Source organism: Alternaria rosae (assembly GCF_020736505.1).
Source record: "Alternaria rosae strain MPI-PUGE-AT-0040 chromosome Unknown BKA58scaffold_3, whole genome shotgun sequence".
Lineage (NCBI taxonomy): Eukaryota > Fungi > Ascomycota > Dothideomycetes > Pleosporales > Pleosporaceae > Alternaria > Alternaria rosae.
In genome coordinates, this window is record NW_025763572.1 from 601273 (window position 1) to 626189 (window position 24917).

Below are 24917 nucleotides of genomic sequence, written 5' to 3' on the forward strand. Positions count from 1 at the left end.
CGGCACGAAGTCGGTGCCTCCACATCCCGCGTCTCCGATGCCAATGCCGATTTTGATCCTTTCCATCTCTTCAGCCTCAATGTTTCCATGGCACTCATGCATCGACCTTCCATGTGAAAGTCATCTCGCCATTCTTCCTCCTTCAAGCGACGAAGGATCTCGCTCGCGTATCGTGGTGACGCATAGACACACGAGATTCGGCGTTGTTTCCCGCCAATCTCGTCACGAAACCACCAGAACAATGGGACGCCGCATCGGAGGATTCATCGAAGGAACAAGATGCAAGTGTGTCATGTCGCGAATCCGAGGATCCTGCACCGATACATATACATAGCATTGCTGTTGTCCTTGCCGAGTGGTCGGGATCCCAGTACAAGAGATGAGACACAATCCTGCGCCGATCGATTGCGATTAGCGCGACACCCAAAGAAGAACTACGAGGCGAATCAGCGAGTCATCTGGCGTCGGAGGCTAACGATTGGCCCGGAAATTTCACCCTGCCCGTGTTTGAAGATCTGTGGCGGCCGTCCTTGTGCAGGATTATACTGGTGATGATATCAATGGCCAGTGCTCTCTGCGTAGGATTGCGCAAGGGGATGCGACGTCCAGCCAATCTTCGGGTTTGCTTCCAAACCTTGAATATTTGCGGCTGACTACTTGCGAGAACCTCAGCCGAGAACCTGCGTTCGTCGTCGACGGCAGACTGCAGATATTGACATGTCACTCCTGGTACCCTTGTACATATACTGGAGTCAGGGGCAATGAGGCGTAACAGCTCCGAAAAACCCACACTGCCACGGGACGCGGGATGGAAGCGTCGAAGCAAAGAAGGACCTCGACTTCAGTCCTTTTGAATGAACAACTACTCCAAGCAGGGACAGAGGGGTGTAGGGGAGCCGGGTAGCGCACACATGGACGTTTAAAAGCAACAATTGCGCTCACCGCCGTGGAACCTTCTCTCGCGCGCCGCACGCGCAGCCCGAGGAGCGATCCCTCAGGCCAGAAATCCGGCGTCCAGAAAGCGTTTCTTCCAGCGTTACCCCTGCGCAAAGTTTGGGCGAGAACCTGTCAAATGCAAGCATCCGCTAATCGCAGTTCGCTTATCATCTTAGCGTTGAGCCTCCAACACGTCTCCACCTGCGTTAGTCCTGCGTGGACGGCATGAACCCAGCTTGGCAACGGCCCTGAATCGTCAACCGTAGCCTCGTGGGAGAAGGCGGCAGACGGTATCCTGTCAGTCATTAGGGCTTGCGTTCCCGCCCTGCGGCGTGGGTCGTTCGCCAACCTTAGTTTCTGCATCTTCCAAAGCAGCGCCGGCGCTGGCGTTCACTTTACCTAGGTACGACGTTCTTCACGATGTCGACATGGGAGCAGATGTACACCGATATGGTGCTGCATGCACCAGATCCAGATGAGGAGCTGCCCTTGTCGAATCGCAGGGCGACGATGTTCGGCACAACGCTCACTTTCTTGGTATGATGTCGTGATATCTGTTGATGTATCATCCGCTAATTTCATAGAAAGACCATAGCATGGCTTGCAGTTTTCTTTCGTCTTTATGTCCGCATCAGAGTCGTCAAGGAATTGGGCTGGGATGATGCATTTGTGTTCATTGCTCAGGTACGTCACCTTTCACAGTTCTTACGTGTTCGGCATGCAGCTAACCCTCAATTTAGTCGTTGAACACAGCAGCCACTATCATCATGTGTCTTTGTAGGTCTACCATCCATGCGGTATGATCTCGGCTAATATATGTAGCTGTCAAGCAGGGACTGGGTGAGCACATGTTATACATTGGCTACAATCGTCTAGTAGAGTATCTGAGGGTATGCTTGTTCCTCAACTGAGTGATGCCACTTGCTAACCAAGCCAGTTGTACTACTTCGAAATGGCCATATACGTCACCAACTGCGGCGTCATCAAGATTGCTCTCTTGCTCCAGTACCTCCGCATCTTCAAGGCTGGACTCATGCGATGGATCTGTATTGGCCTCCTCGTCGCTGTGACTCTTTGGGCTATTGCCTTCTCAATCACTGCATGGTTTCCTTGCTTCCCAGTGCACGGGTACTGGGACCGTACTGTAGCTGCGAATTGCTACGGCTTCGGACTCGGAGACCTTGACAGCTTCATCGCTACGTACAAGGCGCAAGCGGCCACCAATATGTTGTTCGATATCTCCATCTTCATTGCGCCAATGGTGTTGTTCCGGACACCAAATCTGCGATCCAAGAACGTGTTCGCAATGGCTGGCGTGTTCACCTTTGGAGCTGTGTAAGTCGCTCATGCCACCCAGCTCAAGCATTCCATGTTAACATAACCACAGCGTTGTCGGAACATCAGTCTGGCGACTCCACGGCATCGTCGAAACCAAAGGCGCAACCTATCCCTACGTCGACTATACCTGGTGGTCACCAACACTCATCATCCTCACCTGCCTCGAAATCGACCTCGCCATCATCTGCGCCTCTATGCCCATCTTCTGGCCCATCATCGAGAAGTCACTCAGCGCCATCTTCGTCAGCTACGAAGTCCAGGTCGTAGAGGAGCGTGTCGACGATTACGGTCTCACGTATGAGCTGGAGCACATGAAGGGGGACGATAGACCGTGCAGTATAAAGAGCAGCGGGACGAGCACACAAGAATTGACGAATGACGACGAAGAGTCACATCCCAGGAGACCACAGTTTACGGTGGGCATTGATCCGCTGAGTGAGGAACAAAGAAACAATGGGTTGAGTACGAATGTTCAGTCGACAGCTCAGCCGAAATGGCAGCTCTAGATACATCCCAAACCCAATAAAAACACATGCAAACAATCACACAGCCACAATACGCATAGTTCACTCGTTCTAGCAGTAACACTAATACCATCTTCACAGCAAAACCTCTACTCACACCAACAGCCACGCATCACCACCCTACGTCATCCCAACTCCCCTTCGGCCCGCACGCCTACGATGCACTTTACCCAAGGAACCTCCTTGCCACCACCACCTCACCCCACAGCCCTGAAACTCAGAATCACCGAAGACATCTGTCGGCGACATTGTCATGAGCACACCACATAGATGACCCCACGCACCTGTTACGGCCGAACAAAAGCTGTCATTGAACCGCGAAGTCTGATGTCAATGTCACAAAGTACCACCGGCAACAGCGACACTAGTCGCGCGTCTAGATCCGCCAAAGGCGTCTGTGTCGCACGCTACATTCCGGTGTAACTAATCTGGGCAATCCATCTCCGTGGGGGCGCTGCTGTGTTAGCTGCGCCAGCACGCCAGGTACTGTTAGCAAAAAATTCTCCGGGCCTTTAGTGGAGTGCTGCTTGATTGCGCACAGTTGTGCATGAGTAGAACGTGGTCATGTGGGTTATGGGGTTATGGGGGCTGGGGTGCGAGATGTGATGGGTGTTGCATGTGAGGCTGAAGGTCCGAAAAGATGTCCACGGGTAAGGGTAGCGCCTGGGTGGGACGGTCGGGGAAGGGTGGAAGAGTGGAAGGTGGGAAAGTATGGCGGTGCGCATCGGGGAGGCCAAGTCGGTCCGATCGGAGGTTTATCGATAATGAGGTGTTGATGGATGGGCGATCTGGTGTGACGCGCAGAGCTTCAGCTGAGATGGAGAGGTGGTGGGGAGAAGGTGTGGCGAGATAGAGGTGGTGTATAGAGTCGTGTCGGGGATAGTGATGGTGTGCAAGATTTGCCGACGATAGTACCTTTTATGTTGTTGAACTCGCCATTGCCTGCCGTGTTGGACTTTTGCTATCTACTGTCGTCTTTGTCGCGACTTCCAGCTTGAAACATCGATCAGTCTGTTGCTCATCTGTCGTTCCCGGAGTTTCGATCCACTGTATTGAACCCTCTCGACAATATGAGCGTAAACTTTGATGATCCCTACGTTTCCATCATCGCATACCTCAAAGATATCGGCTGAAAATTTCCTTCCACCTACGCTGATCTTGACATGAAGACATCAACCAGTTTGCAAGATCATCACCACCACGCCGACGCGTTACCTTGAAACGCAAACGTCGACGTTAGGGCAGGTTGCCTTAGGCGAGCACTTTCTGGTGCGATATTCGTGATCACGACCAGTGAGACGTTAGTGTATTGCGCCGTTGAGAGGCTAGTGGTTAAATTGGTGTGTAGTGGTTTGAAGAGACGATGGTTTTAGCTTTCGTTGCTTTTACCACGTGCAGCTGGGAATTTGCTTTTGCTGATCTCGATGTGCAGTACCCGCACTTCCGGCAAACGTAAAGTGGCGAGGCTTATTTGCCGTATGGCGCATGGTGGCGTACACACCTCAGATGGCTTTACGCCGACTGGCGTGTATCTATGGGGAGGGATGCGCGCGGGGTTGCTAGGTGGTAGTGGCATGCATCCCTAGGGATAGCTACAATTCGTTTTGCATTCTACGCAAAAAATATCAAGGCAGAAGTATGCGTAACCTTGGCAGCAGCCTCTTTGTTAAAATTTGACAGTATGTACGCGACACAAACTCTTGCCACCCCTGGTGGCATTAGTTCGTTATGTGACGTTCTATTGCGTTCTTTTGGGCACTATGTAGTACACGGTGAGTTGAACAGGGCTTGAGCTGAGCTGAGCTTGCTGTTCTGGCAAAATGCGACGCGCCTTAAGGCGAACCGATTGGCAGCGGGGGTCACCACCTGGGCATCTCCCGATGTCTCTTCTTTCCAGATCTCGACGCGTCGCCAATGTCGCGGTGCATGTTCAGGGTCGTGACGATAGAGCATATCCATTCGGTCAAAATCGCAGCACTCATGCTACGAGTCTAAGTGGTTTTACTATCAGGCGGGTCAAATCAGACGGGAAGGTGGTTGGCCGGGCACATTTCGCGCTCGCTAAATCTGTTACCACGATTTCCAAGGTTCCTACCAAAAATCCGCAATCAACAACACCTTATTCGTCTACTTCAAGCAGTTACATCGCACCGCCTCGTTCTCTTCTTAGTTAGGCATGGCGTTACCCGCAAGTGAACGCATTGTCATAGCCGAAACTGGGGACGTCTTTCTTACCCTACGCAATCCCGGGGCACCTTTTGCTGTTTGGGAATTTGACACCGAAGATGTCGATGCCGCCAGTGAGATTGATTTCGAAGAAGAAGGTAATGAGCAAGAGGGCGAAGAAGAGAATGCGAATCGAGAGGGTCCGCGACAAAAGAAGAGGAAGATGGTGGTAAAATTGAGGGAGGGAGCAGAAGATCAAGATATGTCAGAGGATGGCGCAAACCCAGGAGCAATGACGGACGACACAATTCAACCCGCACACCCAAGTCTTGTGTACCAAGTCTCGTCGCAACACCTCATCACAGCTTCGCCAAAGTTCAAGAGCGAGTTGACCTCTTGGAGCGAGAGTGTTAAAGGAGATGATGATTTTTACCATGTAAACACGACGGATTGGGATCCAGAAGCCTTTGCTATACTGTTGAACGTGCTCCATCTCCGCATCCGGAAAGTGTCGAAGTCGCTCAGTTTGAAACTACTTGCCAAAGTCGCCATGCTAGTGGACTATTACAGATGCTGGGAGGCTTTCGACTTGATTGCTGATGTGTGGATCAAAGACCTTCGGAAGAAACACCCAGTACCAAAGACATATGGTCGCAAGCTGATGCTGTGGATGCTCATCTCTTGGGTGTTTAACCTGGACAGCGAATTTACCAGAACGACGAGAATAGCATTGCTGCAGAGTTCCGAGCCGAACATTAGGGACATGAAATTGGGGGTTCCACCAGCTATACTCCGTAGGTCTTGCGTAGTTGCGCAATACAAATCACTAGCTAACCCTAGCAGATGCCCTAGAATCTCGACGTTCAGAGACGATTGAGGCGATCATAGCACGTTGTCATGCTTCGGTTGACAGATTTAGCGATGCCTACACATGCCCTTTCTATGAAGAAGTCTCTTTCAATTGTAGCTCTATGCGGCTCGGTGCACTGGTGAAACAAATGAAAGCCCTCGGAATCTTTTCTCCGCAGCCGACTGCGCCGTATGAAGGCTTCAGTATCAAAGTTCTAGGCGAGAAAGTGGCGCTGATAAGGTCTCCAGAGTGGCACCATGCCACTCGCCGCGTTGGAGATGGTTACGTAAAACACCCGTGCAACCTCGACTTTCGGGTAAGCCGGGCTGTTACCGAGATTGTAGGGGGCGTTATTGGGCTCGTACGGGGTGATTTCGTGGATCGTGGTGACGTTGAGGCCGAGTAAGCGCTCTACTACAACGATAGTCCGAACGTCTGAGTGCGCTCGCTCCACTCACAGGCACAATCGGCTCCAGAGATCGCATCACCTTGCTTACGTACAAGTCATAGTCAACGAAGTGAACATCGTCAATAGTAAAGGATTGGTTATATGACGAGTATGTTGCATTTGGCTCGTCAACCATCTGCATCCCATACTTGACTCCGAACGCCCTCGTGGAAGTTGTAAGTGTGTTGACGTGAGTTGCAGGGCGACTACATCGACCCCAGTGGGCCACGTTATCAAGCGGTGAATGTATTGTAGCGTTCAGGGTCGTCCCTGACGGTGCCGAAGTGAAGAAAACCTGTCTTCTGTTTAACTGTCGCGAGATGACTGAGCACGGTACATTTCACTCCACTCAAGCGAAAATTGAGGTTTTGTCCACTCTAATCCCCTTCGTCAACAGACGCAGACCATCACAACACACTACCCGGATATGGCCACTAAGGAGCCTTCATCTTCTGACGCGGTGCTTCTCCTCGGGTGAGTTTGATACTGTATAGCACGACATAGTACTGACTATCAGATAGCATCGCGGTAACTTCACCTACCGTCATTGTCAAAGTCGGTGCTGAAGGCAAGGAGTACATCCTACATACCGAACTCCTTAAGCACCACTCCGGCTGTTTCCGCGGAGCACTATCCGGCGTATTCAGGGAAGCTGACGATAGTATTATGCCCATTACCGATATAGATACCGACGCATTCGAATCCTTCGTCGACTGGATATACCGCGGTGCACTAAACACGGTGCTGCGACCCGGTTCTCCCAAAGCTGACAAGGATTCCTCCCTCTCAAATCGAACTTACATTCTAGCAGATCGACTCCTCGTCCCCGGGCTGAAGTCAGCGCTTATGGATGATTACTTCGATTTTTTTCCTTCGCCCAAAGGTGGCGATACCGCCATGCTGCAGGATCACTGAACTCTTCAGCGATTTGCCTGAGCCGGAACCATTACTACGGTTTGTGGTGGACATATGGGTTACTCGCAAGGCGGTTTTCCACATGATCAAATGTGAAAAAGCTGATGCGTTGGATTTATCATAGGATTTTCTTGTTCGTTTGATGTTACGGATGAATGAATTGGGGGAGACGCCGCCGAAGCTGGAGAGTTTTAAGCGGGAAGATTATGGCGAGCTTGTGAGGATGAATGGATAGATGAAGGCTGACTTTGAAGTTTTGAAATAGTAAACATAGCCGATATCTTCGACTGTGCTTTGCAATTGTTGACAAGGGAGGTAAAGTTGAAGAGTAAACAGAAGCGCTGATAGAAGGTTTTGAGGTGATAGAACCGGTTGTCTCTCACCCGTCGCGATCCGCTAGCCATTTTGATATAAGTAGTAGGAAGTCTTGCGAAGTTTCTTCATACCCCCTTCCACATACACCACGCCCTTATCTACTATCCCAACGCGACCCTTGCAGACTACAAGCGACATCTGCGTTCTCCCATATCAACACTAAACAGGTACACATCACCTCTGAAGTGACACCATGAAGAAAGTCGAAGCACCTCGCGCAAGGTAAGTCACTGAGCACGTATTCCTCAGTTATTCGAAACCATGCTCATACCGTACAGTGCCGTTGCCGCATCAGAGACCGTCGTTATCGTCTTCGAAGTACGCGAGAAGCAAAAACGTTATACCCTACACAAGCGGCTGCTGAAATACCACTCTGGATATTTTCGACGCGCCCTTGTCGACGGATCGGAAATCTATCACGTTCCCCAACCCGCTGATCTCGATGCCATGGATTTCGACATTCTTATTGACTGGATGTATGAAAGGAGCCTTCCTTCCCTGATCGACATGGACTGTGAGGAGGACATGCTGAACGTTTACATACTAGCGGAAAATCTATCGATCGGAACCTTGAAGAACGCGTTGATGGATGTCTTGTTCGATTGGCTGTCAGATGGCTATCTCAGTGCGGAAAATGTCGAATTGATCTTCCGGGGGGACTTGCCGAAGGATGATACTCTAACCCACTTGGCTGTAGACTCGTTCTGTTGCAATGAAGGCGTTGAGGATATCATTGTCAAGGGGGAAGAATGGGCTGATAACCTGCCTCAGGAATTCTTGGTTCGTGTTCTTCGAAAGATGCATCATCTCAGCAAGCTACCGGAGGCCGATCGTAAGCTCAAACGTGAGGACTATGACATCGTTGAGTGTGTATCATCTGAGGACAAAGACGGAGAGTGAAAGGTCTCACGTTGGCAGAATGGAAAGGAAGTGGACCAATGTTTGGTGCAGGCAGTGCAAGAACCGGATGGCCACTTCGGCAGAACAAGGAAAAGCACGGTCAAGAAAAGCATAGAAGTTTTGAGAAGAATAAAATCAGTTTCGAGATCCATGGTGAAAGGCGTTGACAATGATATGACCGCGTAGAACAAAGGTGTTGGTCGTGAGTCTGACGCAGCTTCGCAACTGGCCCGTGCTTACATAAGTGAGGCTCCGCTGCCTAATTAGCGTCGCGCTACGAGCTTCCCCAGCGCCATTCGTCATTTCGTATGAGCAACAGTACCTTCACCTCCGTCAGCTGTCCTTCAGCCTACACACGCTCCACCAGCCATTTACACGTCGTCGCAATCTGTGATTGATCTTGTTGCAGCAAAAAGGAAATTCAACCGCCCAACGGTCGCAATTTAATTACCCTTCACGCCCTGGAACATTCACGTTAGCCCGGTAAGTCATGGACGGCCCATCAAATGCTCTCATTTACTGACGTGTCTCCTAGACCTTCAACTACACCTAAGCCATCATGTCCGACGCCGAGGTTATCGAACAGAAGCGCGAAGAGGATGAGCGCCTCGATACCGCGGAAGACCCTAACGACGAGGTACGATACCATCTACCCACGACGCGCGCGGAAGTCCCTCGGAAGGACAGCAGTGAATAGAGTCGCGGATACAGGTTACACATCTGCAAGAGCATGCTGACAGTGCAATGCAGGAAGAGATCTCAGCAATGAGGCGACGCGTACAAGAGATGGAGGAAGAAGCCCAGAAGCTACGCCAGATGCAGAGCGAGACGGACCTAGAACGACACGAGATGCGTGAGAGCAAAGAAGACGTCGACGCGCGCAGTGTCTTCGTCGGCAACGTCGACTACGGCGCTTCCCCCGAAGAGATCCAGGCCCACTTCCAGAGCATCGGGAGCATTAACCGTGTGACCATATTGCTCGACAAGTTCACAGGCCATCCTAAAGGGTCAGTACTAAGAGGAGGTTTTCCTTGAACGATTTGCGCTTTTCCAAGTTTTTTTTGCTTTCATACGTGAACTAGTTTGCGCGCACACAGTCGCGTGAAATGTCGGCGTTACAGTCGTTGCGAAAGTAGCTTTCGCTACCTGGCAAGAGTTTGGCAGAAAGATCGGAACGCTAATGAGCGTATGCAGGTATGCGTATGTGGAGTTCACAGAACCGCACCTGGTCAATGAGGCTTTGGTCCTTGACAACAGCCAGTTCCGCAGCCGGAATCTGAAGGTATGAGATACAGAACATATCCGGTGAACCGCGCGAAAACAAGCTGACATGCCCCTAGGTCGTCCCCAAGCGAACGAACCTCCCCGGTATGACACGAGGCGGACGCGGCGGCCGAGGCGGCCCTCGAGGCGGATACGGCGGACGCGGCTCACCATACGGCGGCCGTGGTGGCTACGGAGGCGGCTATGGCGGCGGCGCACCACGAGGAGGTGGTTACCGCGGTGGATACCGTGGCGGAAGAGGCGGATCGGCATACCGCCCATACTAAGGGGTGTGACAAGACGACACCGGCAAGCGTTATACCACCAGACCTAGGTCGCCGTTTCTGTATTGCTATTGGGGTTCTGAGGCAAGGGTGAACAAGGAAACAAAGGGCACAAAATTGGATTGGGAGTCGCGGTGGTTATCTGTAAGATCCGAGACTTGTACTATTAGGATGATTGTTGGACACATGTGAGGATGCGGCGAAAGGGCTGCTGGACTTCTTATCAACCGGGTTTTCTGAGGGACCGGATGGGTTTAATATATGTTTCTTTGCTTTGCTGCGTGCTGTCCTGACTTCCATATTGAATTTGCTGTAATCGTATGAGGCACATCATCCAGTATCCTCACCGCTATCATGTCTTTGGACGGTCGATCACATGAACATCCATTCGGAGAAAGACAAAGATGAACCAATCGTGTATATTACTCCATGCGCAATATGCCAGGAGGCTGAGAAGAAGTCAGGTGTCATAGCCACATGCGGCTTTTCTCCTCGCAATCTAAGAACCCATACTATGCTCGGTCGCCCCTCCCCCAAACGCCAGGATGCGTATCTTATCAAAAAGACGTTTCCATACTAAGCGCGCCGAAGCCAAGAAGTCAGAGGCAAGAAAGAAAGAAAATGCAAGAGCACATCGACATCGTCTGAGCAGTGTCTGCCGCGGCTGAACGGAAGAATGCTTGCGCCATCCACTCGAGCCCATCAAGGCCTGACCACACCATGCCGTACCCAACCCAAACCACATAACTCCCCTTCCTCCGGTCAAATAGAACCAAGCCTCCTCATCTCCCTATACAGGGCCTCTCCCCTATCTCCTCTCTCACAATATGTAGCCCCCTCTCTGGTGCTCTAACAACGCACTATGGCGCAGGGTTCTCCTTGACAATCTGCTTGACCTTGCGCTCGTACGCCGCCTTGTCCTTTTTGAACAGGTTGAATGCGTCGGCTTGTGCTGGGCTCTCTGGGTTGGGTTCGTCGAGGAGTGATTGGATGCCCAGCAGGATCTCCTTGATGTTTATGGCGGGCTTCCAGCCTTCTTCTTCGTTGAGGATGGACAGGCACACGGTGCCGGAGGGGTAGACGTTTGGGTGGAAGAGGGGTGGGACGAATTTGCCTGGTGTGTGTAAGCGAATGGTCATGCAGCTGTACTCGGAGATTCCAGGTAAGGGAGTCTGTGATGGGATCGGGGTGTAGATGGGAACGTACACTTCGGTGGCTTTGTTGGGTATTCATCTGGGAATGCGACTTCGAGCTTGAACAAACCGCCTTCCCATATCGTCTTCTCTTTTCCTGGGACACCACATTCCCACCGCTTCAGGTCCATCATGCCGTTGGAGCCGCGCATGGGCTTTGCGAAGAAGCCGAAGGGGTGATCTCGTCGCCATGACTTTCTGGCTGCTGCGTTAGCGGATATCATATACGTGGGGAAATGAAGGCGCATACCTCTCTTCCGAGAGTCGGTTGACGCAAAGAGACATGGTGTCGGTGTAGGTATCAGGCTGGCTGTTGCGCCTCTAGCTTGTCTTCTGGATTTCCGTACTAAAGTACTAGTAGAGCGTGTGGTAAAGAGAGAAAAACTGCAAAGACAGCAGATTATATATCGCGAGCTTGAGACTGTGGCGTCGCGCTTGTAAAGGTGCTACGATTGGGGTAAAAGTGAGGATTGCAGACGGTAAGAGGACCAGGTGAAGTCGAGTTACGGTTGCACGTGACCTGACAACAATTATCGGGCGCCGCAGCGTTGGGATTCGGGGCTAGATCCCGTCGCGCGAAGGTGGAAGGTGCGATACGCGATCTGCCCCGCGCTAGGTCTTGGCTTTGGTAGCCCCGCTTATGTGATCCAATGCCTATGCGCGGGCCGAGGCTGACATGGCATGTGTCTGGTCTGGACAGCTGCGATCTTCTTTGCCTGTTCCTATTTGTACTCCTTGTACCCTATAGAACCCTTACCTTGATCTCCGAGTGAGATTACACTAAGATGGCGGACACAGCCGTAAAGAAGGAAGAGCAGGAGCCCGCCAAACCCGCAACCACCAGCACTGCCCCTCCACCCGCCGAAGTAGCCTCCGACCCCGAAGAAGACGACCTCTCCGACCTCGACGATGTACTCGACGAATTCGCAAACACGAAGCTCGACGCCAAAGCCCCCACCGCCTCTTCAATAGAAGCAGCCTACCCCAAGTCCAGCGATGCGCCGGCGTCCTCCGGGCCCGGCAGGCCAGCCTCAGACATCTCCCCCGCTGAACTCATGATGGAAGACCAAGATGCGTTCCAGAAACAGTTGCAGAAGGAGATGGAACAGCTACTGGGTCAGGGCGACTTCCAAAAACAGTTTGACGAGATTATGAAGGAGATGAGTGCGGAGATGGGGGGCGCGAATCCGTTGGAAGATCCTGCGCTTGGGCATGGACATGCGCATGCGCATACGGGTGAGAGTGCGGGCGAGGTGAAAGAGAAAGCGGTGCCTGCTCAGTCCGAGAAGGCGACTGCTGCAAAGGCAGAGAAGACCTTCCAGGAAACTATCAAGAAGACTATGGAGCGCATGCAGTCTTCCTCTGACACCGCAACCTCCGCAGCCGCATCCTCGTCTCAAGACGATATTCTCGCGCAAATGCTTGCGTCTATGGAGTCTGGTGGTTTCGGTGGCGGGGGCGAGGGTGGCGACGAGGACTTCAGCAAAGTGCTCATGGGCATGATGGAGCAGCTTACCAACAAGGATATCCTGTACGAGCCGATGAAGGAGCTGGATGATAAGTTCCCTGCGTGGATGGAAAAGAACAAGGAGAAGGTTGAGAAAGACGATTTGAAAAGATATGAGGAGCAACAGACGCTGGTCAGGGAGATTGTGGGCAGGTTTGAAAGGAAAGGTTACAGTGACGACAATGCGCAGGATAGGGAGTATATTGTTGAGAGGATGCAGAAGGTATGTGATTGCTTTCTCATGTGTGATGCAACAGGTGCTAATATTAATGTAGATGCAAGCTGCTGGTTCTCCACCGCCTGATCTGGTAGGCGATATGAACGCTGCGCAGGAGGCGCTTCAGGATATGGATCAGGGCTGCCCGACTCAGTGATCTCCTTGTGCGATAACTCGTCTGCTTCATTCTTCCCAGATACCCAATGTACATATGATGCCTTCCCCAAAGCAATCTGTTCTAGTGAGATGACAATATTCCTATCTTACAACGTGTGCAGAGCTCCCATGATGTCACCACCAAGTCGCCTTCTTTGGGGCGATCTCTTGCTAATCTCGAGAGTCTCCAATTTCGAACGGTCTTTCAACAATCCATCATATCCATATCCATCGCGTCCCCTCCGAACGCGTCTTGTGCGCGTTGCGGTTCCTGCTGATACTGATCATGCCCTGCCGTCGCGCACTCCATGAATATCGAATCATAGTCGTCATCATCGCTACCATAGTGCTGCGACCGCGCATCCGACTCTTGCTCCATTGACGCGATCAGTTGTTGTAGCTCGTACTCTTCTTGTGCAGCAACGTAGTCGGCTTCGGTCATCTCGGGATCAGATTGAGGCGCGTATTGTGGGAGTACAGGTAGTGTCGCGTCATCCAAAATCTCCTCATCGATGTCGTCATTCTCCTGGGGTGCTTGACGCGCTTTCTCGGCTTCCCAGCGCTTGCGCTCAGACACAAAGTCTAGTTGTTGGATCTGCATCATCAGTTAGCATCGTTGGTCGCGTCCATATGCAATCGTATCACGTACCTGTTCGCCTCGCGACTCCCACTTCTTGTCATCCCGGTTGTTCTGGACGCGCTTGAAGAACATATCCCTCCTTCGCTTGGTAGTGGCGTCGCGCGTCTGCATCACCGGATTGGCCTTGAACGCGCGTTGTGGCATCGCTGACTTCTCTTTGAGAGGTGACGACATAGTGAAGTCGAAGGTTCGTGGGGATGCATTTGCGGAGCGCTCGGATAGTGGTGATGATCGCGGTGGCGTGTATGCGGAGTAGTGCGGCATTTGGTGTGAGAAGAAGGATGTCGTGAGCATCATTGTGAGGAAGTAGTTCGGCGGTGGTAATGTGAAGATAGATCGTGTGGGAGTGTGGGGTAGACGTAAAGATGTGATAGAATTTGTGTGGATGAGGGAGGGAGGGAAGGTGATGATGCGGGCGCGAAATGACAGTCGCGCTCGCGCGATGGTAGGTGCGTGTCGATAAGTCACGTGCTTTTTCATATCGCGGAAAGGGTCCCGAGGTCTGTTCCACAGTCTTCTCGGTCTACCACGAGACATTCTGTGGACTTTCGTCGCGTTACGAGAGGTCGAACAAAGAACAGTCGCAATGCGTATTACAAGCATTTTGAGACCCTGCAGCGCCCGGAAGCTACACGCAATGACATAGCTCCGACCGAACGAGAGCAGGTGGCTCTGTCTCGCGACTAAATTCGCCGTTTCGGCCTCTGCATCTTCCATCGCCTAGCTTTCATCCCGGATCGACCCGCAACATGGTGCATATGCGGAAGTACTGGATTTGGCGGCTGCAATGTCGTTCTTCGAGCTTTGAAGTAGCCGCACCGCCTCGATGAGACTCTCCATACAAGACGGGCACGAGATCTAGCTCACATCCTGCTCCTGACTTTCTGTCGACGATGTGTTGAAGGTTCTGGTGATTTCAAAAAGAGGAGGCAGATAAGGTCGACTCACTCGCGTTCCGTATGAGTAACATTGATTTCGGAGAGGTTCAACTGTTCAGCAAAGCTGCTGGATAGATCAACAAAAGGTCGGTGTGCAATCCCGTAAGAACATCATCAAGCTGCGTCCGACTGTCCATAAGTTTGCCATGATACATGGTGCGCGAAGAAAATCTCTCGAGTCAGTGCTCACAGTCGTACAGTATGTTTGGTGGTCCACGTCCTTCTCCTGCATCCTTCTTTGGGGCCGTCTTTGCAATAGCGGAGACATCTTTCACCAGTGCATTGTATCCGTCTGGATCCCGATTGTTCAAGCAAATCTAGGACTTGATTTTTAGATTTTCAAACCCGTTTGGTATGATTTTACTGTAATGCTAGAGTTTCTACGCCGCACAGCCTTGTCTGCGCTTTACATGATTGGCTTATCATACACCTAGTCTGAAGCCAGAGTAAATCAGCACGAGTGCACGTCACACACGCCCAGTGTGGATTTTACGGATTGATGACGCTTTTGATCTGAGTATAGGTCCTTGTCAGCGATGACATGTGCAGCTAGATAATTGAGTCAGTACTGAACTCGCTTTCACGGTGGCTCAATGAGTGGGCTGTGTAGAAGGCTGAGGCTGTGCGGAGAGGATGTTGTAGATTAGGCATATATGGACGCGCACGTCATCGTCGCAAATTCCAGTCCCCCCCACAACATCCTTTCCTTCTTGAATCTCATCCATCAATTATCCGATATTACGGCATCCCTCCAACCCACTCGTTGTTCGTAGGAATGGAAGCTCAAACGTACACAAATCGACCACAGAGCCCCCGTGATGTTTCGACAGCCAGTGGCTCTGTGCCTATGCGAGAACTGCCCAAGAATGACGGGGCTAAATGCGCAAGTCCCACAAACGGACCTCCCACTGACAAGTGGGTCACTATACACCTTGTGTACTGCTCCGGCACTCATCAGGACCATCAAGGTCATCATTCATGCGCATACTTTCTCGATCTCCCAGCTCTACCTACCGGCGCAAGTCCTACGACACCCCTTCGTGGCCGGGATCGCTTGCTGGATATTGGGAGCTATCTGCCTGGACGGGATGGTTTTGATTTTGTGATTTACCTTGAGTACGACTGCGAGGCTCATGATGAGCTTACCAAGGACACCTCGACATCCTTTCCGAAGCCTTGCATACTTCAGGATGAGGGTATTGAACTCAAGAATCTACCTGCAGAGCCTATTTCCGAGCGATTGCACCTGTCAGAAAGTCTCGAGGAAGCTTTGCGGGCGTTATACGATCAGGATACCAACAAACACCAAGAGTGGGACTTCGCAGAGGATGTCACATACCCGTACACAAAGTTGTATAATTGCAGATGTCTCTTCATCGACCCAATGATACAATTATTGGAACCGCAACAACAGCTAGAACTCGAGAGACTGTTCCACTACCTGGCGGGGCGCCTGAACGTGGATTACCAGAGGCTGGCGGAACTGTCCGCTGCGGGAGTCATAAGTCAAAAGTATTGGCCACTGCTATTTCGACCAAATGATACGGTAATCACAATCAAAAACGACCAGTATGAGGCATTTGTGATCACATCTTGCCGTTTGATCAATCAAACCACGCTAAACATGGAGTGCTGGACCTGGGAATACAATGGAAACTTCTTTCGAAAGCACTTCACTGTTACCAGTGAGTGGCCCTCTAGCTCAAAGCAAGTTCCAATCACCCAGCTCTCGGCGTATCCCGTTCGCTACGCCGTAGACGGGGTTGAGTACAAACTGCGCGAGCGTGGCTGTACCTTCTGGGGTTGCCGGCGACGAAAGTACGTGAACTACAATGTGCAATCCAAAGGCCTGCGCCCGCAGCTCGTAAGAAACCTGTCACGATTGGCGTGAGCTTTACTGACTCAATCAGACTAACCTACGTTACATGGTCGACATGGACACGTACAGGTCGACTCACAGTGCTGGTGATTACACATTAAAAGAGGGCGAGTTCCCGGATGATGTCCTTGAAAGTGACGAGATCCCACAAGGCTCACTTGCACTTTTGCTTCCGTCAACTATTATTGGATATGGTTTTCACAACAGGAAGTGGGGTAAGTTGACGGGAACACCCAGCCGTACAGCTAGTGACGAAAAGCATAGATAAACTCCTAGTAGATCACATTCGGGACATCGAATGGAACAGCGGAGTCTTTGGACATCAGCTGGTTCTCACGGAAGCGAAGAAAGAGCTGATTAAGGCTCTGGTTACTGTTCACATCGATGACAGCCGTACCACTAAAGCAGACTTCATGGACGGGAAAGGCGAAGGGCTTCTTATTCTGTTACACGGAGGGCCAGGTACCGGTAAAACGCTGACCGCTGAGAGCATTGCAGAACTCGTCAAGCGTCCACTCTTCAGGTTATCGTGCGGCGATCTCGGAACCGATGCCCAAAGTGTTGAGAAGAACCTGATATCCGCGTTGGCCTTTGGAAGTCACTGGGATTGCATAGGTCTTCTGGACGAGGCTGAGGTATTTGTCGAAGAGAGAGCATCGAATAGTTTTCAGCGTAACGCGCTACTCTCCGTGTTTTTGCGCATCTTGGAAACGTATGATGGCATCTTGATTTTGACAACAAATTGTGTCGGCGTCTTCGACGAAGCTATGACATCCCGCATTCAGCTTGCGCTTCACTATCCACCGCTGGATACGGATAGCCGTTGGAGGATCTGGAAGAACTTGGTCCAATCGATTTCGGAAACCGGTGAGAATATCAATGAGGAAGATATTACCACGAATCTCGACAGCATTGCGCGGTATAAACTAAACGGTCGAGCAATCAGGAATACGCTAACTACGGCTCGCCAGTTGGCGCGGTACAAAAAGGAAGCTTTGAATCACGCGCATATAAACCAGGCGCTTGGAGTCGTTAACGAATTTCTCGAATATATCATGAGAACAAAGGAAGGACTCAACGAGATTGACTTTGCATTTCGTAGGGGCTGGAGAGAAGATTCATCCTTCATTGAATAGGAAGCTGAAAAGAAGTCGAAAAGGGCAGATAGGGAGTGCTCGGACAGCTCGTTCTCTCCACATCTTTCCTAATTTTCCTCCACAGAACATTTTCGATTTACAGTCCGGCTTGTTAGTTTCTCTGCTTTGATTTCATGATCAGTTAGGTTGTTCGGTATGATGTTGTGCGTGGGCAGATTTGGGAGCACGAGCAATAAAATATAAGTCGTTGAGGTTTCCATCTCCAGATGGCCAGATCATCAAGAGGCAGCTAGAAGAGCTGATATATAATGTAAAATTCCATAATCAGCTGTGTTTCACAATGCCTCCCGAAGTGTTCTACTTCTGGCAAAAGGCTTCCCATCTTGGTAACAATCGCGATTTTGATTTGCTAGGATAATCATAGATTCCCTTGCCGCAACTGCATTGCGCATTAATTCAGTCCTCATTCTGACGGGCCATCTAATCCTTGGGAAAAAGGGAGGGTACAGGTAGTAAGTTTTATGCTGAAGCAGCGGTACACACCGCCGCTTGGCGGACGACTTTGCCAAGGCGCTAACGTCGCGACGCCGAAATAGCCTCGTCGTTTGATGTTGTCGTGCTCCTCGCCCAACACTTCTCCCATTAGTAGCCATCTCTTTGCAATTTATTGTCTGAAAATCGATAGACCGCGCACTCGTGCGTACCCGCATCTTCCAGGCCCTTGCATTTGAAGCAGCAACAGCTAGCACGCTGTGGGTTCGCCACATTTGCGGCCGAAACCACATTAACCTTTGTTAGAGGCCGACCTCGCCTGTCATTGGGGTGCACTTTGAGGGACCGAGATTAGAAACTGACCATACACACTTCTAAATGCTCTAAGGCAAATCTAGATGCAATGGGAATGCGGAACACAGAGGTGGCCAGTAAGAAGGTACCATGGTGCATTAGCGTAGCACCACCCAGGTGAGAAAAGCTACGCTAGCTCCCTGCCGACCCACAAGTCCTATCGCCGCCTGTGTTGAGTCGGCTCGTCTCGCGTGGCGATATGCAAACTTTCACTCCATAGCTCACGATGTCTGGTGTTTAGTGGATGCAAATAGTTACCGTTCTTCTCTTACGATTAAAGCGGCGAAGCATGGAGCCTGAGAAAGTTATTGGACGCCTACGATCTTCCGTGGGTTAGACGCCGGTACTGCGCATCATGGGTCAACAATCGAACAGCCGCGAGGGGACCAAGACGGACCGCTATGGGATGAGGAGAGAGCGCGATGTGTTGCTCCTCTATGGCGCAGCTTTTCGCAACATTCCACATGTCGACAATCTGGAAAACCATGTACCCCGCTTATCCCCAGATTCGACGCTGACAGCCTTGTGTCAACTTACAGCTATCCGGATGGGCGCCCAGCGGTCTATGATATCGCTCCTCGACGATGAACGACAACACATACTTGCGGAGGCGACTTGCGACTTACCGCTGCGGCCAGAAGCACCAGGAGAAGCCCCAAATAACTGTTGGCTTGGGAACGTGAGCATCCCGCGGAATTGGGGCATATGTGAAAAGGTCCTGGAATTGGACCGAAATGAAAACCCAGTTCTCATCATCAACGACCTCACCAAGAATCAGGGGACATGCTTTCGAGACGATGTCCAAGGGAATTCTGATATGCGCTTCTACGCCAGCGTCGCGTTGATGTCTCCTAATGACGCAATAGTTGGATCGCTTTGTATCTTCGACACCAAGGTCCGAGACGGTCTCTCCAAAGAAGAACTGGCTTTGTTTAAGGACCTGGGCTCTACGGTCATGAGCTACCTGAACACATATACGATCAGAGATCAGTACAGGCGAGGAGAAAGGTTCACTCGAGGTCTCGTCTCTTTTGCGGAAGGCGCATCTGTTCTGGCTCCTTTCGAAGGAGAAGTTCGGCACGATTCGACAGCAGTCGTTCAGACATCGTCCGATTACTCATCCGCGGCATCCAAAACGGACATGGACGGAGCGAAGGATACGCGAGATAAAGCTAAAACGGAACAGATCACTTCTGTTCAATCACCATCAGCAATGTCGAAGACAAGTCGTGCCAGATCTAATCGACATCGGTCAATCGGTACACTTCGTAAGGAATTTCCCTACCCAAAACTCATTCAAGATACGCACTGACTCGATGCAACAAATCTAGAGGATTCTATTCTACCCACCGACTCGAAGTCAATGTTCTCACGTGCTGCAAATGTGATGATGAGCTCGAGCGATCTGGACGGAGTACTCATCCTAGATGCGAGCGTTGCGGCAAGTGGGGGACAGCGTCGTGGCAACAGCGCATCAAGAAGCGATACCGACGCCCCCTCCGAATCGTATCGATCTAGGTCTTCGAGCGATGAGGCAAGCTCCAATAGCACCGAAGGATATGCCCGTGGCACTTCTTCGTCAAGTTCCAAAATGTGTCAGCTACTTGGAGTAGCAACCCCGAGTGACAAGGAGTCGGAATATGGGACTTTGCTGGAGCCTGACCTTTCGCGCTTATTTCACGAATATCCCCATGGTAAGATCTTTACCTTCAGCGCTGAAGGCTGTTCCTTATCTTCGAGCGAGGAAACGATTTTGAGCCCCAAAGTTGCTGAACATCTGTCACCTGCCCCGCCATCGAAACGCAAGACAAACGACCGACCGAAGCGGGGATCGGCTGCTATCCAGGCGATGTTTCCCAAGGCACGCAGTATCGCTTTTATTCCCTTTTGGGACTTCGAAAGGGCCAGATGGTTCGCCGGCTGTCTGTGCTGGAGCAACGATCCATACAGGCTACTGTCAGCATCTGTGGACATGGCATATTTCAAGATTTTCAGTCACTCAATTATGAGGGAGCTCTCACGACTAGATGCTGCGGCCTTGGATCAGGTGAGTAAGTGAAAAAGCCACCGATGTTGCAAGAGCTGAAAAGTCATCACAGGCCAAGTCGACGTTCATCTCTTCCGTTTCACATGAGTTACGTTCGCCCCTGCACGGCATACTTGGTACACTAGAGTTCATCAAAGACACACCGTTGGACTCATTCCAGACAAGTATGATGAACTCTTTGCACGCTTGCGGTACGACGCTCCTTGATACCATCAACCACCTTATGGACTACGCCAAGATTAGCGAGGAGATGAAGATAGTTTCTTCGAAGAAACTGAAAAACGAGAATACAATACGGCTATCTGCTAAGCCAGTGAAAAGCCGGCGAAGAAAGATTTCCGCATTTGATCTTGGGATCGCAACCGAAGAGGTCGTGGAAGCAGTATTCTCTGGGTCATCATATATTCCAGCCACCTCCAAGCTCATGGAAGCCCCTATATCGCCTACAGATGAACACGCAGTCTCGTTTCCTCAACGCAGAGCACGTTTTATCGTTTTCGATCTGGCTTACGATGATGATTGGGTCTTTTCATTTCCAATTGGATCGTGGAGAAGAATCGTGATGAATTTGTTTGGTAACGCTGTCAAGTATACTGAGACGGGGTACATTCATGTTTCCTTGAGATCCAACAAGCTAGCTGAAAATGCTGATGCGCCTGCAGCGATCACACTCACCATTACAGACACTGGCTCAGGCATGAGTTCTAGTTTTCTCGCAAACCGCCTCTTCCAGCCATTCTCCCAGGAGAATCCCCATGCGCCGGGTACAGGCCTGGGTATGAGTATTGTACGTCAGATAATTGACACGAATGGTGGCAAGGTTGAAGTTAGCAGTGACCCCAAAATCGGCACTAAACTCATTGTCAAACTTGCCCTTAACAAGTCAGAAATACCTGGTGCGATAACGACTGAACGAGCGCAATTTCTCTCTTATCTGCCAAGGTTAGAAGGTCGGAGAATATGCATCCTTCGCAAGAAGATAGAAAGACCAGCTGAAGACACAAGTCTCTCCAAAACGGACGAAGGTCTGTTACGCTTCACCAACGCACTGGTTTATACCTTGGAGACGCATCTTAAGATGGAGGTCGTGAAGACAAATGAGTGGGAAGGCCATGATGCGGATATGGTTATCTGCCCGGAGTTGTCGTTTGACTACCTCGCCACGATCCGGAAACGGAGGCTCAACGGTCAACGCGCCCCAGTGACCATCTTTGTGGGGATGGATGCTCTCGAAGCAGCGACTTTGCGCTCCGACGTCCGCGTTACCAACAGGGAGTCGGTAGTTGAGATCATCACGCAACCATGCGGACCCTACAAACTCGCATGGGTTCTCAACCGATGTCTGGACCGTTACGAACATCCAGCTGAGAACCTACAACCTGCTGGAATATCTAGTCCGCCTCCACAGCCCCAACAACAGTCGCATCCCTCTACGCCAACGAAGTCGATGCAGAATACCATGGAGTCTCTCAGCTTGTCGTCACCAGAACCAGTCGCTCCTTCTACCGCTGGATCTACAAGTGTGCAGCACTCGCTCACATCGCCTCCTCAAGAAGAAGACCCTGTGATATCGCACACTCTCATTGTGGACGACAATGTGCTGAATCGACGACTACTTGTCGCGTTCATGAAGAAGCATGGCCTTCAATTCGAACAAGCGGCGAACGGGCAGGAAGCTTTAAATAAGTACCAGGAAGCAGCGCGCAAATACGAAATCATCTTAATGGATATGTCTATGCCGGTCATGGATGGTATGAGCGCTACTCGTGCGATTCGCGAATACGAGAGAAGCAATAATTTGCCACGGTGCTCCATCATCGCACTTACTGGCTTAGCGTCTTCAAGTGCAAAGTTGGAAGCATGGAGTTCGGGAATTGATCACTTCATGACGAAGCCGGTCAATTTCAAGGCGCTTGGAGAGCTTCTCCGAAGTGATGAGGCGCGAAGACACGCAAGAGCGAGAACTGAGGAAAACGTACGGGCAGGCTGAAGAGCTCTCTAATGATGGGCCTAAAATGTGATCATAGCGCTATAGCTCAAAAGCAACAGCCGCTTTCGAGACGACAACAACAGACCAGAGATCTCTTCAGCCGTAAGAAGCACCATCAGGTTCAATGAACCGCCAACACCAAGTATATAGTGCCAAATGCACAGACACCCATACACAGCTATCCATCCTACTCTTCCTCCACCGTCACAGTGAATTCCGGCTTTTCCAAGCCATACAGCACCCTCCCATCTAAAACCCAATTGAACAAACAAGCCCCACATCCCGACAGCGCGCCAAAAGGATTGATCTCCACCAACTGCACACTCCCATCTTGTTGCAGCGCAACATCATAACTGAACCCATACCTCAAAAGTAACCCCACGATATTCCTACTCAGCTCTTTCTCAGCAAACGCCATAATGTCCCCAAACACTTTCTTCGCCCCTCCATCAACCAACTCAACAGTCTGCTGCAAATCAAACCCCCACGGCGCTTCAAACCCCATCGGCCACCTATACTGGCTAATCGCACTGATCTCAAACTCGCTCGCAACCGCCTCTCTCCCCGTCCTCGCAGCCGGCGACGGAACGAACACGCGAAACTCCTTTGCAGGATCCATGCCCTCGTCCCACGGATTCAACACGAGTTTAATCTTCATCTGCCTCCCTTCCTTCCTCGCATCTTCAAACTCACGCGTCAAACAGCCGTACGCGCGCATACTGGAGCATATCTTCGTGATGACGTCTTCGCAGGTTGAGCTGGGTGACTTACCTCCCATGGGCGAGTCTTTGGGCGACATCTGATCGAGGCGGATGAACCATTGCCGTTTTCCATCAAGGAGGCTAGCGAGTTTCTTGCCGGATTTAGTGCAGAGGAGTGTTTCGACGACGTCGTTGAGGAGAGAGGTGTGGATGCGGGATGTGGATACCCAGGCGCTGTGACAACGCAACAGATCCTCGTAGAGGAAGCTAGGGAGGAGGATCTCGTGGTATTCGGTTAGGTTTTGGGAGGAGGCGATTAGGGGGTGCCAGAGTGTGTAGCCGTATGCTGTCCAAGGAGGAGGTTCGTGGGTGAAGTGTGGATTTGATGGGACGACGGGGGTTATTTCTTCAAGACGGTGGCGTGCGGTGCTGAAGCGTTGGGAGCGGGAAGATGGGTTCGAGGAGTCAGTGTTGGCGGCTATGGCGGCGGTGTCGGTTAACACGAGGGAGTAGGGGATTTTGCGGAGGTGCATTTTGGGGGTTGTTGGGGGCTTTTGATGGGGAGGGAGGATTTAGTAGTCAAATGAAGATTGTGAAAGCTTGATGAAAGATGGGATGGTGTCTGTTATAAGGTAGATATATATCGTTGATGTTGGACGTGGAAGGTGTGTACCGTGGTCGCGATGGAGTCGCGACATCCACATCTGGAAAGGGAAGGGCGTAACCACATTTGATCATTCGAAATTGTCTATTTTTCCCTTTCAATGGAGCGAAGAGGCTTAATCATGAACGATGATGCTTGGTCGCTGAATCTCTCATGTATTCTCCTTCGATTACACTTACACAACCCACAGTCTACCGGCCCAACATGTTGTCCACTCGGTCATTTACTCCACACATTCTTCACACTGACCTATCTCAGATTCCTCCCTTCAAAAAGGTCGATTGCGTATTCCTGTTCATTGTTAAGGTTCTCACGTCCCAAAGCGACAAAACGTACCTCAATCCGAGTCTTTCTAGGACTCTTTCGAGCCCAGCCCAAACGTATCAATCTACCGTCGCACACATCCACCTGATCACCCACTCATCCCCACAAGAAAGAATGGAAACACCACTTACCTCCTCCCAACATCCCGTCCCTCGCAATCCCTAAAGGAAATGGTGCCTAGCACTTGGAAAACATTCAGGATGACACACCCGCACACACGAATACCCTCGAACAAACCTCCCTCTCTGAGGGCTAGGTTGGCGCTTCTTTGTGCATACAGGTGAGTTGTCTATCCCTCATCCCACTGCGTGACTTGCCGAAACAACAGACGAAGATGAGGAACAGACAATGGAATCCTCCGCGCGGAAGCAGGGATCAGAGGACTGTCTAGATTCCCCTGACCTGAAATGGGGTATTACTTGTTCATCGCTGGTACTGGAAATGAGATTGGAAAGATGAAAGAGTGCGTCTGCATCCCTTAGTGGGACGAGCAGAGAGGCATGATAACTTGGAATGCGGAAATGGTGATGGACGAGGGATGCGGGGGGCGAGCGTGGGAAGAGCAGCGCGCTCGCGCGAACGGGTTTGGTGGGATGGGTTGGTAGAGCCATGAGATGCTTGGCTGGGGGACTGGGGGACTGTTAGCATGGCGGTGGGAGTGTGAGACAATGGGACGGAAGGGGGAGGAGTGAGTGACTGGGTGGTTGACTGATTAGAGA

General features: G+C 51.2%; 11 protein-coding genes across 11 annotated transcripts; 8 read left to right on the forward strand and 3 right to left on the reverse strand.

Moving 5' to 3' along the window:
* The first annotated feature begins 1237 nt into the window (after positions 1-1237).
* BKA58DRAFT_418812 (uncharacterized protein) lies at positions 1238-2814 on the forward strand. Its single transcript, XM_046172685.1, has 6 exons — positions 1238-1473; positions 1525-1620; positions 1677-1713; positions 1759-1826; positions 1874-2271; positions 2324-2814. The coding sequence occupies exons 1-6, from the start codon at positions 1357-1359 to the stop codon at positions 2778-2780; spliced, it is 1173 nt and encodes a 390-aa protein (XP_046027210.1). The 5' UTR covers positions 1238-1356; the 3' UTR covers positions 2781-2814.
* A 2070-nt stretch (positions 2815-4884) lies between these two features.
* Positions 4885-6455, forward strand: BKA58DRAFT_117883 (uncharacterized protein). The gene is made up of 2 exons (XM_046164081.1): positions 4885-5758; positions 5808-6455. The coding sequence occupies exons 1-2, from the start codon at positions 4975-4977 to the stop codon at positions 6218-6220; spliced, it is 1197 nt and encodes a 398-aa protein (XP_046027211.1). The 5' UTR covers positions 4885-4974; the 3' UTR covers positions 6221-6455.
* On the forward strand, positions 6456-7273 carry BKA58DRAFT_117884 (uncharacterized protein). Its single transcript, XM_046164082.1, has 2 exons — positions 6456-6736; positions 6784-7273. The coding sequence occupies exons 1-2, from the start codon at positions 6690-6692 to the stop codon at positions 7175-7177; spliced, it is 441 nt and encodes a 146-aa protein (XP_046027212.1). The 5' UTR covers positions 6456-6689; the 3' UTR covers positions 7178-7273.
* Positions 7274-7697: 424 nt separating this feature from the next.
* BKA58DRAFT_117870 (uncharacterized protein) lies at positions 7698-8502 on the forward strand. The gene has a single exon (XM_046164080.1). It carries the CDS (start codon positions 7814-7816, stop codon positions 8450-8452), a length of 639 nt encoding a protein of 212 aa, XP_046027213.1. The 5' UTR covers positions 7698-7813; the 3' UTR covers positions 8453-8502.
* A 179-nt stretch (positions 8503-8681) lies between these two features.
* Positions 8682-10279, forward strand: BKA58DRAFT_418816 (uncharacterized protein). The gene is made up of 5 exons (XM_046172686.1): positions 8682-8935; positions 8988-9089; positions 9203-9459; positions 9647-9734; positions 9793-10279. The coding sequence occupies exons 2-5, from the start codon at positions 9012-9014 to the stop codon at positions 10000-10002; spliced, it is 633 nt and encodes a 210-aa protein (XP_046027214.1). The 5' UTR covers positions 8682-8935; positions 8988-9011; the 3' UTR covers positions 10003-10279.
* A 126-nt stretch (positions 10280-10405) lies between these two features.
* On the reverse strand, positions 10406-11765 carry BKA58DRAFT_334427 (ubiquitin-conjugating enzyme E2 1). Its single transcript, XM_046168220.1, has 3 exons — positions 11443-11765; positions 11206-11390; positions 10406-11113 (listed from the first exon to the last, which is right to left on the reverse strand). The coding sequence occupies exons 1-3, from the start codon at positions 11475-11477 to the stop codon at positions 10860-10862; spliced, it is 474 nt and encodes a 157-aa protein (XP_046027215.1). The 5' UTR covers positions 11478-11765; the 3' UTR covers positions 10406-10859.
* A 69-nt stretch (positions 11766-11834) lies between these two features.
* BKA58DRAFT_117940 (peroxin) lies at positions 11835-13376 on the forward strand. The gene is made up of 2 exons (XM_046164083.1): positions 11835-12922; positions 12975-13376. The coding sequence occupies exons 1-2, from the start codon at positions 11978-11980 to the stop codon at positions 13071-13073; spliced, it is 1044 nt and encodes a 347-aa protein (XP_046027216.1). The 5' UTR covers positions 11835-11977; the 3' UTR covers positions 13074-13376.
* On the reverse strand, positions 13278-14009 carry BKA58DRAFT_437228 (uncharacterized protein; the record flags this gene model as incomplete). Its single annotated transcript, XM_046173472.1, has 2 exons — positions 13278-13667; positions 13722-14009. The coding sequence occupies 2 exons, from the start codon at positions 14007-14009 to the stop codon at positions 13278-13280; spliced, it is 678 nt and encodes a 225-aa protein (XP_046027217.1).
* Positions 14010-15340: 1331 nt separating this feature from the next.
* On the forward strand, positions 15341-17953 carry BKA58DRAFT_418820 (P-loop containing nucleoside triphosphate hydrolase protein). The gene is made up of 3 exons (XM_046172687.1): positions 15341-16514; positions 16561-16744; positions 16794-17953. Exons 1-3 carry the CDS (start codon positions 15426-15428, stop codon positions 17663-17665), a joined length of 2145 nt encoding a protein of 714 aa, XP_046027218.1. The 5' UTR covers positions 15341-15425; the 3' UTR covers positions 17666-17953.
* Positions 17954-18615: 662 nt separating this feature from the next.
* Positions 18616-22603, forward strand: BKA58DRAFT_117975 (uncharacterized protein). Its single transcript, XM_046164084.1, has 3 exons — positions 18616-19740; positions 19804-20519; positions 20572-22603. The coding sequence occupies exons 1-3, from the start codon at positions 18828-18830 to the stop codon at positions 22507-22509; spliced, it is 3567 nt and encodes a 1188-aa protein (XP_046027219.1). The 5' UTR covers positions 18616-18827; the 3' UTR covers positions 22510-22603.
* Positions 22604-23743, reverse strand: BKA58DRAFT_454143 (uncharacterized protein; the record flags this gene model as incomplete). The annotated part of the gene is made up of 1 exon (XM_046174500.1): positions 22604-23743. One exon carries the CDS (start codon positions 23741-23743, stop codon positions 22697-22699), a length of 1047 nt encoding a protein of 348 aa, XP_046027220.1. The 3' UTR covers positions 22604-22696.
* Between the last annotated feature and the right edge of the window lie 1174 nt (positions 23744-24917).

Bases quoted from the DNA above. Each gene is read 5' to 3' on its own strand.
- BKA58DRAFT_117870 (XM_046164080.1), top strand. From the start codon at position 7,814: ATGCTCATACCGTACAGTGCCGTTGCCGCATCAGAGACCGTCGTTATC.
- BKA58DRAFT_418816 (XM_046172686.1), top strand. From the start codon at position 9,012: ATGTCCGACGCCGAGGTTATCGAACAGAAGCGCGAAGAGGATGAGCGC. The intron at 9,090-9,202 runs GTACGATACCAT...AGTGCAATGCAG, and splicing joins CGGAAGACCCTAACGACGAG to GAAGAGATCTCAGCAATGAG. The intron at 9,735-9,792 runs GTATGAGATACA...ACATGCCCCTAG, and splicing joins TCCGCAGCCGGAATCTGAAG to GTCGTCCCCAAGCGAACGAA.
- BKA58DRAFT_418812 (XM_046172685.1), top strand. From the start codon at position 1,357: ATGTCGACATGGGAGCAGATGTACACCGATATGGTGCTGCATGCACCA. The intron at 1,714-1,758 runs GTAGGTCTACCA...TAATATATGTAG, and splicing joins CACTATCATCATGTGTCTTT to CTGTCAAGCAGGGACTGGGT. The intron at 2,272-2,323 runs GTAAGTCGCTCA...ACATAACCACAG, and splicing joins GTGTTCACCTTTGGAGCTGT to CGTTGTCGGAACATCAGTCT.
- BKA58DRAFT_334427 (XM_046168220.1), bottom strand. From the start codon at position 11,477: ATGTCTCTTTGCGTCAACCGACTCTCGGAAGAGAG. The intron at 11,391-11,442 runs GTATGCGCCTTC...CGCAGCAGCCAG, and splicing joins AACCGACTCTCGGAAGAGAG to AAAGTCATGGCGACGAGATC. The intron at 11,114-11,205 runs GTACGTTCCCAT...TACACACACCAG, and splicing joins CCCAACAAAGCCACCGAAGT to GCAAATTCGTCCCACCCCTC.
- BKA58DRAFT_117975 (XM_046164084.1), top strand. From the start codon at position 18,828: ATGGGTCAACAATCGAACAGCCGCGAGGGGACCAAGACGGACCGCTAT. The intron at 19,741-19,803 runs GTAAGGAATTTC...CAACAAATCTAG, and splicing joins TCGGTCAATCGGTACACTTC to AGGATTCTATTCTACCCACC. The intron at 20,520-20,571 runs GTGAGTAAGTGA...AAGTCATCACAG, and splicing joins ATGCTGCGGCCTTGGATCAG to GCCAAGTCGACGTTCATCTC.
- BKA58DRAFT_117883 (XM_046164081.1), top strand. From the start codon at position 4,975: ATGGCGTTACCCGCAAGTGAACGCATTGTCATAGCCGAAACTGGGGAC. The intron at 5,759-5,807 runs GTAGGTCTTGCG...TAACCCTAGCAG, and splicing joins GGTTCCACCAGCTATACTCC to ATGCCCTAGAATCTCGACGT.
- BKA58DRAFT_117884 (XM_046164082.1), top strand. From the start codon at position 6,690: ATGGCCACTAAGGAGCCTTCATCTTCTGACGCGGTGCTTCTCCTCGG. The intron at 6,737-6,783 runs GTGAGTTTGATA...ACTATCAGATAG, and splicing joins GACGCGGTGCTTCTCCTCGG to CATCGCGGTAACTTCACCTA.
- BKA58DRAFT_418820 (XM_046172687.1), top strand. From the start codon at position 15,426: ATGGAAGCTCAAACGTACACAAATCGACCACAGAGCCCCCGTGATGTT. The intron at 16,515-16,560 runs GTAAGAAACCTG...TGACTCAATCAG, and splicing joins AAGGCCTGCGCCCGCAGCTC to ACTAACCTACGTTACATGGT. The intron at 16,745-16,793 runs GTAAGTTGACGG...CGAAAAGCATAG, and splicing joins TTTTCACAACAGGAAGTGGG to ATAAACTCCTAGTAGATCAC.
- BKA58DRAFT_117940 (XM_046164083.1), top strand. From the start codon at position 11,978: ATGGCGGACACAGCCGTAAAGAAGGAAGAGCAGGAGCCCGCCAAACCC. The intron at 12,923-12,974 runs GTATGTGATTGC...ATATTAATGTAG, and splicing joins TTGTTGAGAGGATGCAGAAG to ATGCAAGCTGCTGGTTCTCC.